This window comes from Trachurus trachurus (genome assembly GCF_905171665.1).
Source record: "Trachurus trachurus genome assembly, chromosome: 1".
NCBI lineage: Eukaryota > Metazoa > Chordata > Actinopteri > Carangiformes > Carangidae > Trachurus > Trachurus trachurus.
Genome location: NC_139891.1, coordinates 4,844,425 through 4,854,074, shown reverse-complemented (window position 1 = coordinate 4,854,074; position 9,650 = coordinate 4,844,425). Strand labels below are relative to the sequence as shown.

Sequence of the window (9,650 nt, the reverse complement as noted above, 5' to 3'; positions counted from 1 at the left end):
TGTAGAAGTGTATATATACACACTGTGACCAGTTCATTGTACTTTTGTGCACCTCACAATTATAGCATACGTGTGCATCAGTCTACATGTTACAACAGGGAACATGTGATCCTGTACTGTATGTCACGTTTAAACCGCTCAAACTTTGTGGTGCGGTTGTGTTTGACTCTGTAACATCTCTAACAGGCTTCAGGCACTTGTGAGTATTTCAGTCAGTTCAGTTTCATCAGATGCAGAGTTAGTTGTGTTTGTTGTCTTGAGGCACTGACAGCTTCCATGTTGCCGTTGTCTTTGATTTGTGTTCGTCAGTGCTGAACGGCTTACTGGCTAAAACTGTGACTCAGCTGCCGTTGTTGAGCATGCCCAGCAGCTTCCTGGGGTCCATCCCCTGCTGCTGAGCCATCTTCTGCACGTCAAAGCCCATGTGCTTCAGGAACTGGATCACGCTCATCTCCTGTCCCGTCAGCTGGTCGCGAATAGTGGGGCAGGACGGGTTGCAGTGGGGCCACGGGCAGCTGTCGATCAGATGTACGGGGCAACCCCTCATGGGTGGGCTCTTGTGCTTTTGGTGGCTGTGGTTGCCGTGGCTGCTGTTGATGTGGAGGTTGTCTTGGAGGCTGCGGTCCCAACAGTGAAGGGCTCTGGGCAGGGAGGTGCCTTTCACCTGAATATCCATCCAGTAACTGCGGGGACAGCAGGACACAGTCAAAGGTGTGAAGGGTCAACAGCTTCAGCTCTTCCTGTACTATCTGTTAACAGTGTTTGTGTCTGTATACTATCATGGGCACTGTCAAGAGGATTGAAAACGAATTATATTTTCGGTTTAGTTGGCCTGTAACTGAAACATTTAATTTGCTCACATGGTTCATACTGTGGGATCTATCTGGTTGACTTTTGAAGCAAATACTAGAAGCTGGGGACTTTACTCTCTGCAGCAAAGGCACAAAAGGCCCATACATGTCTATAAAATACAGAAGGTCCTCAACATTGTCTTCTCTTACCATATTTTTATGTTATTTACACATAGCGACCAATAACAGTATATTTGTGACAAGCTGAAATTTTGGCCCATTTAATTGATTGGTTTAGGTCTAGTAGTATTTTTTGGACATTGTTTTTTACGGATTCTTCTATAAAGTAGGACATTGAGTGTGAGTAGTGTACTGAATATAAAATACAAGCAATTCTGGAAAACACATTTACATCAGCAGTGCACAAACTACTGAGAAACTAGCAAACAACATACAGTATACAGTAAATTCAGTTGTTGGGCAAACAGAACATCTGTTTATTCCAGTTCCCTGTTCAGTTTCAACTAAAATGCTGTGTACAGTCCTTAGCAGACTGTTCATATAATGTGTTTCATAAACAGTCCAAGTCAAGATCTACAAGTTAAGGTGAGACACTACAGGCAAAGACCCTGTTTTTTCATGCACTGATCAATTTTGAGATTTTGGGCTATTTTTCTTCCTTAACATGTATTCTCTCAGAAAAGTTCTCTCCTGAACAATTAGGCTCCAAAAATTATTGTTTCCTCTGTATCTGCAACCAGTCGTAAAAGTATGATTTACATTAACAATCTATGGAATTTTACAGTACAAGTCTTTGTGATGAGAAATTAGTTTTTCCTCAGACTCTGAACCCAAAATCTCAACTTCATCAGCACTTACAGACACCAAACCTTCCAGTTTTATTCCTGTCTATATTCTGAAGGTTTTTACAGAGGGGATTGTTGATATATCATTCAAAGCCTGATTTATACAACGTTTTGTTCCTAAAAACAGGATGAAATTAGATTTTTTTTAGGGCTGGTGACAGTATTTTCTCATTTACAAAGTGATAAAAAGAGATATCCAAAATCCCCTCTGTAAGACCTTCTGACTCTAATATGTCAGCTTATCCATTGTTCAGATTTCGGTTCTGGATATATAAAAAAATAGCGCATATTTCATTAGATATTGCCTCATTTGCATATTTAAACATAAAATTTGACATAACTTGTAATACAAAAAATATTTGTCTTAATGTAAGTGATAAACTTGGGAAGTTTCATGGTGATATCTGTTGGTTTATTTTTTCCCCCCTATTCACCTGTAGTGTCTCCCCAATTATTAAGTTAATTCACTTACGTTCTGGTGATGAGCTCATGAGACAAGCAGGCCGGAGCAAACAGTGCCCTGCCATTCAAACCAGAGAATCACACAGTCAATAATACAGCTTTTTGTTTTATCTTGTGCATGCATGTGTGTGTGTGTGTAATTGTGAGTCTTACGGTACGTCACGAAGCGTGGCCCTCAGCTCCAGCCCCAGGTTCTGTATGTACCTCCACTGGCCCTCGTGGACGGGCTGTCCCGTCAGGTGGATGTTGTCGACCGTGAGCTGGGCCTCATCAAACAGCCACTGCACCACGAACACTGGGCCTGGACAGGAGAGACGACATCCTGCAGGTCAGACTTTGACTCACGCAGCAGCCTGTGCATGAAGCGCGTGTTTAGAGAATGTTTGGCCACTCACTTTTTAACGTGGGGTAGACTTTATATCCAAAGAAACAGTTCCACTCCTCTCCAACGTGGGCCTGTCTGCAGCTCTCTGGCACCTGTCCGCCCCAGTATCTGCACAACAGCCAAGTGTCACCACTTTATAAAGTCTGTAACCTTCCTCCTCACCTCGGTCGGTGCATGAATGAATGAATGAGTATTTATTTTGATTATAAAAAATCAGGAGACAGTACATATCGATGGACACTTTCATGTAAATATGTAGGATTATGTAGCATCAGCTAATTTCCATCCTTTGCCCTAGGCAGGTTGATGTTTAACATTGTAATTAATAATACAGAGATATACTAACAGTAAAAAGGTAAAAAAAAAAAAAAAAAGTACAATAACAATAGAAGTGACAGGTACAGTACATCATAGACAGACAATGACTCACCAAGAATGAGAGTAAAGTGACCATTGAATGGTAAAGTGCTTAAAAGAATAGTTCACCCAAAATTCAAATTTCACTCATTATCTACTCACCCTCATGTCGACTAAGGTCTGGGAGAAGTTTGAGAGTTATCCGTGGCTTCTCTGAGTTACAGGGGGTCTCGGCGTAGCAGTGCATGTCCATATAATGGTTGCAAATGGATACCAACTGTCTTCGTAACAAAAAGACACACCAAAAAACATCCAAATACCTCCATGCTGCTTGTATGTAATGTCCGTCTTGTATTGAAGCCCCGAAATGTGAAATTGTTCCGAAAAAAATTAAATAAGTCTATATTTCAAGCTTGTTTGCAGCGGAAGCTCCTCTTCCTTAGTCGACATGAGGGTGAGTAGATAATGAGTGAAATTTGAATTTTGAGTGAACTATCCCTTTAAGTGCTACAGTAAAGTGCTAGAGTTATAAGGTGCTGAATGGATATTGCACGCTGCCCAATTGCACATATTTGCACACACAGACATGTGTGTACCGGTGTTATTGCACATGTTAGCATACTGTAAATAGATGTAATTATGTAAGCACTATTTCACAAAATTTGCATACCGGTACATACAAATGTATGTAAGCATAGAAGGTTCCTTTCTCTCTATATCTGTCTTGTCTTGTCTTGGCCTTACCTCATGCCTCTCTTTATGGCCTCAGTGGGGGCACAGCTGATGGTATCAAGGCAGTCTGTGAATTTGTACTGTTTGTTGTCCAGGAACCATCCAGAGTCAGCCAGGCCTCTGACCTGCAGCCCTGTGTAGCCCTGTGACGCCAGCTGCTCCGCAACGTTGTCCACGTTCAGCAAAGCACCCGTACCACCCGCACTAAAGACAGAGGCAGTGGGGGTCAGAGTGGAGCCACATGACACCGAGTCATTATCTGTGGTAAAACACACACATTTTGTCCAATACTGACCTGCTTCCTGCAAGAAGGAGAACCTTGGCGTTGTCCAGACCTTTAGTCAGCAGCTCGTTCACCACCTCCTTAATGATCAGAGATCCCATGAACGCATAGTCACCTGACAGCAAACATATTACACATGTATAAATTAGCATACAGTCGCATTTATAATGATAATGATTCTCACTCCACAGCTGTAAGAATAACTGTAAACTAAACAAATGTAAAATAATACAACATCAGATCATTCTTTTTCATTACAGTATGAAACTCATTTTTATTATGAAACTCACTTATGAAGTGTGTTCAGTTCAGATGAAGTATTCATGCAAATAAACTCATTAATCCAAAACCCAAATGGCACCTGAGTGATCACACTCATTTACACTCAGCTTCTTCTATGTTTAAAGCTAAACTAAGAAATGATTTATCTTGTTTTAGTTTAGGGGATGAGACAATGAGATCATTAATTTGTGGTGCTAACCTTTATTTTTCTGTATTGTAATACTTGTACTTTATGTGCATAATGTAATTCATTCGTTTTTAGCATAGTACTTGAAGGGATTTCATTATTAAGTCAGTCAAGTCAACAAAGTAAAAGTGACAGCTGATATCTTCTGCTCCATCCAGTTACCCTGTCACTCTTCCTTTAACTATCTACTGCATGGATCATCTCTTTATACGGCGTATATACTCTCAGAGCCACAAGTTCACACAGTAAATGGTCTCGTTCATTGCATCTTACTGTGATCTGTCTTCGGGGTGGCTCCGCTCCACACGTCGCTGGAGCAGTATGGGATGAAGCTGCAGGAGAGAGAGAAACAGCAGCACTAAGTCGACATAAACATTACAAGTGTGTTGTTCAAGGATAGAAAGCTGCAGTGGGATGCCGGAGTGTATCAATGCAAATAGGATATTTTCTCCTTTTTATACATGATAGGATGATGAATGGCTAAAATAATTGCAGTAGTGTTATTATGTCTTATATGTACTTAGCAGCCTCTCAATGCATAAACAATATCATAACTTTTGCATGTTGTATACATAATGAACATCACCAGGGCCGTTGCTAGGAATTCTGGGCCCCCTGAAAGAATACTAAAGTGGGCCCCTGCCCCCTGACTTTTCCACTTTTTTTTCTTAGACTACGTACGTATTATCACGTTTTATTAACTTTGTTTTGATGCAGCATTACTATTAGTATTAGTCAGGGTCTTATGCAGAATAATTCAGTCATACAAAGATTAGACTACTGGGGTTTTTTGTGGGCCCCACTGGGCACTGGGCCCCTAGAATTATCATCACCTTTCTCCCCTATACAACGGCCCTGAACATCACGATGTTTATATCTGAGCTTCACTAATGGGAAATAATCATTAAAAGCACCAGGATGTAGGAAAAAATTAAATAACATGATCACCCAAACACTTTTATGTAGAGGTGTATGTACCCATATATTCATACAGTTGTCAAAATTAGAAGAAAAAAAAACACAGAAGGTTATTAACTATGAAGTGAAGGAGAGACATCAGCTCTTACACCATGTTGGCGTTCCACCAGTGTGGGTTTTCCTCCGGCTGAGGAGACAGGATCCCTGTTCCTGTGAAATGCAGAAGGAGAGATCTCACATTTATTTCACTCTCGGCACAGATATCATCTAACGGTAAAATGCTTCAGGCTACTTGCTAGAACTCACAGACCTTGATGTGTGTGTGTGTGTTTCCCTGTGGTAAATAAGTCATTAACTTTCCCTGCTTTGGTCAGCAATTACATGCAGGCATTGAAGAGCTCTGCGGCTGCTGCACTGGCCACCGGTGTAAAGTACACACAGGCAGAGAGTCATAAACAAACAAGGGCTTCCCTGATGGCTAAAGGAAAAGAACCAGAGTTTGACTTTTAAAAATTAATGCAAACTCAGCTAAAGAGGAAACACAAACAGGCCAATGAAGCTCATTCATTCAGAGCAGGATTTTTCCCTGCAGATGAAAGCAAAAGCTCTATGGAGGCTGTGAGGACATAAAAAAAAAAAAGCTGCACAAATGGCAGACACTTTTCATGCCAGGTTTTTTTTTTTTTTTTTTGCTTTGTTACCTGTTCTGGTTTGCGGCCACTTGGTGGAGCTCATCAGTCTCCTCATTGTCTCGTACCTGCTGTCACAGGTCTGCCTGTTGAAACAGTACCATCCACCTGAACAACACACGCACAAGCTTGTTAACAGGTTACCTACAGCTGACTTTCACCGTGTTGAGCTCATCCTTCATCTGTGGTTTCTCACTCACCTTCCAAGAACAGCAGCCACCTCTTGCTGCCCTTGGACTCCTTGATGTAGTACCTGCACAAGAACACCAAAACAAACCAGTAAATGTGTTTGTGTGTCATGCACACACCCATATGCACATGTGAACGCGAGCTTTGGGATGCTACCTTTGATGCTGACATGAAAGATTTGGCTCTGATCCTACCTCTAAAACTCTCTGCAGGAGCCTGTTTAGAGGCATTCAGAGCTCTAATTGCTTCTTTAAAAAAAAAAAAAAAAAACATGAGTAGAGGAAACTCGTCACGCTGTTGGCAGAACACACACACACCCTCTCTCTCGCTCACACACACACACACACACACACACACACACACACACACACACACACACTGGTTTGACAGCTTGGGTGGGATCTGCAAAGCTGCCTCCTCTTCACAGTCAGTGTTTTATTCAATTGGTGTTTTAAATGAATGATAGTTCTGCTTGGATTCATTTTAAAAACTCATGGTTATCTCTTTATTCAGAATTTAAATAACACTGATGCACAATGCAGACTGTGCTCCATTGGACTGGCTCATTGGCACAACATTTTGAGCACTTTGAGATTACTTTATGAAAAGTGCCTTACAAATAAAATGTATTATTATTATTAATATTATAATTATTACTATTAACATTTACTCTGCTCCACTCATCTTTCACAACGCATAAACTGGGAATTTGCAGTGATGCAAAGGAAAAGCAGGTGTATAGAGGAGAACTCTTTTATTTTGAAGGAGTTACTTTGACTTGTACTGTAGCTGTTCAATAAAGGATATTTAGACAGGAACTCAACTTGTTCCTCTAATTCATGAACTGTCAAGTCACAAACACATCACTGCGTAATTTATCTATATCAGTCAACTATTATTTTGGCAGTAGACCCAACAACTCTCAATAGAGACATCACTGCAGATATGAACGTGTTGGCCTCAGTCAGTATAGTGCGCATGGTCTCTCTCACCGCGCTGCGTCTGTCTGGTCTAGACCTTTAATCCAATTTGGAACAGGAGCGCAAATTGGATGTTTGGTGCAAAAAGAGCAGAAAATGATAACGACGATACGCTAATGTTTTAGGTCAGCGACAAACTATCAAGAATAAAAAAAAAAGAAAAAGGTAACACTTACAATTAGGGTCCCTTAATTAACGTTAGTTAGTACATTATTAAGCATTAATATATAAACTAATGTGATAATTAATGCTGAGTAATGCATACATAATGATAACTAATTACATTATTCAACTTTTAAATTTATTATAACTTTGAGTAGTAAACATTAATTAACTGCTTACTAATAGGCTACATTAATTAATGTTTCCTAATCCTAAGTAATACATAATAATGATTGTTAATATATCTGTAAACGTTAATTAAGGGACCCTTAAAAAAAAAACGTACCCTGCAGGTGACCCGTCATTGCAAGTCACAGACACATTCTTCAAAAAGTGCAGCTTCATGTCTTGGTCCAGCTTCTGCGCAGAGCACGGGTACAGCGACTGCGCCAAGTTCTTAATCTGCACCATGAAGTTGTTCATGTTTCCCTCCACGGCTGTAAAGTCTAAAGGGAAACTCTCCGGTCCGTCCACCCGCTCCCTGTACACCGGAGCCTGCTGATCCTGCTGCTGCTGATGCTGCTGATGCTGCTGCTGCTGCACCCTCCGAGTCTGCGCCCGACCTCCTCCGCGCACTCTCCTCGCCTCCACCGATGCGCTCATATGGATGAAGAGGAGCAGCAGGCAGGAGCGCACCGCGGACAGGCCGGCCGAGCTTCTCGCTACACAGCGACTCTGCATTTCTGTTTCTTTACTGTGGGGAAAAAAACGTTATCTCAAATGTGCGCGAGTGGTTTGAATAAAACACAGCATGTCCTAAGAGTCGACGGGGAGCTGGGATGTTCTTTGGGAACGCACGGACACCTCTTGGAAACGACCGCTCGTGCAATGTGTGTTGAATAAGCGCAGTGTGAAGATCTCCATGGTGCCTCGAGAGATGGACAGCTGATTTATAAAAAAAAAAATAAAAATAAAAATAAAAAATCAGCCCAAATGCACGTGCAGATCCCTCGTCATTTCAGTTGTAACACTGCGCGTAGTTCATCCAGTAAATGCGTCATTACACGCGTAAAAAGCCGCCGTCGGACTAAGTATCTGACCTGCTGGCTCCGGGTTCTGGTCTTCATGAGCTGCGGACGAAGGGGGTTTTTATTCGACACCCCCCTCCTCCCACCCCTCCACCCCCTTCGCCCTGCCCCGTGCTTCTCACCGCCGCGGGCCAGTCATTATTATCGTTGGCTGATGCTCCTCGCGGGGCGTCGCTCTCACACCAAGAGCGCGCGCATATGCCTGGCACGCCCCTTGGGTCTGTTCACTCATACACTCACTTCTCCCTTTGATGTTGGGTCATCTTGTGACCACGCCGCCTTTGAAGTGTCTTTGATTGAATACGGTGTGTGAGGCAACAACGCAGTTGGACAGGCGCGCGGATCCAGCGGATCACCGAGGCGCGCGGCTCATGGCTTTTTTTTTTTTCCTCGGAATGCGCTGGGAAAGGTCACGAGCATTATCGATCTGCTTGTGTTTTATGAAGATAATCTCACATAGACGAGTTCCTTCTTCTTTATTTTAGGAAAGTTGTGAATGAGATAAGAACCATATGAAAGTGTTGGATTGTGGTGTGTGCAGATAATGCAGCCTATAGATGACCTATAATAGATATCTATCTCTATCTTTGACTTTCATTCATTCACTAGTTCACATGCATTTAACTCTTATCACCAAGATTTATAGCATCAATGTAAGTAGCCAAATAAATGCTATTCCATCCACTTCCTGGCTGTATTTGTGACTCATATCAGATTCTTGGCCATCCCTGATCTAGGTGCCATGGTATTACCACTGTAGGGATTATCTGTAAAGGCTACCTCAGGATCTGATTTGACATTTACTAAGGTTATTGTAACAGATGGATTTAATTCAGATTCAATAGAGTTTCCTTTTAAAACCACAATTTCTTGCAGTGCATGATTTAATCAGTGAGCCTTCTGTGGATCCTCAGAGAGGATAATATAGGACAATAGTGTTTTCATCTGTCCATACACTAGGGTTATAGCTGCTGCTGTTTGGTAAGTTTCCAGGTATGTACAGGAGTGGTTCTCAAACCTTATGACAAGAAGGACCCAAATAGGACACAGACAACCATTACATAAGATTTTGTCCCAGACTCTGACATAACATTTCCGATTTTAGACTTATTGTTTCACAAAGTGTGTGAAACCCACAACCCAAAACAGTCATACATACTCTTATTGTGTTCTTTGTGGATTGAGTAAGAGTGAAAATAAATTATTCCCCTTTTTGCTGGGAATTCACAGGAACCCCCTCAAGGACCCCAGGGGATCCCCAGACCCCACTTTGAGAACCACTGACCTACAGAGTGTCTTTTTAAAGTTTATTGGCCTCATCATCATGTAAAGACCTTTT

At 41.8% G+C, this 9,650-nt stretch overlaps 1 protein-coding gene across 1 annotated transcript; it reads right to left on the bottom strand.

Annotated features, from left to right (window-relative positions):
• Positions 1–28: 28 nt before the first annotated feature.
• notum1b (notum, palmitoleoyl-protein carboxylesterase b) lies at positions 29–7,964 on the bottom strand (the record flags this gene model as incomplete). The annotated part of the gene is made up of 11 exons (XM_083989490.1): positions 29–683; positions 2,130–2,177; positions 2,273–2,420; positions 2,515–2,612; positions 3,606–3,797; positions 3,889–3,991; positions 4,619–4,677; positions 5,413–5,473; positions 5,965–6,060; positions 6,153–6,205; positions 7,570–7,964. 11 exons carry the CDS (start codon positions 7,962–7,964, stop codon positions 341–343), a joined length of 1,596 nt encoding a protein of 531 aa, XP_083845616.1. The 3' UTR covers positions 29–340.
• Positions 7,965–9,650: the final 1,686 nt, after the last annotated feature.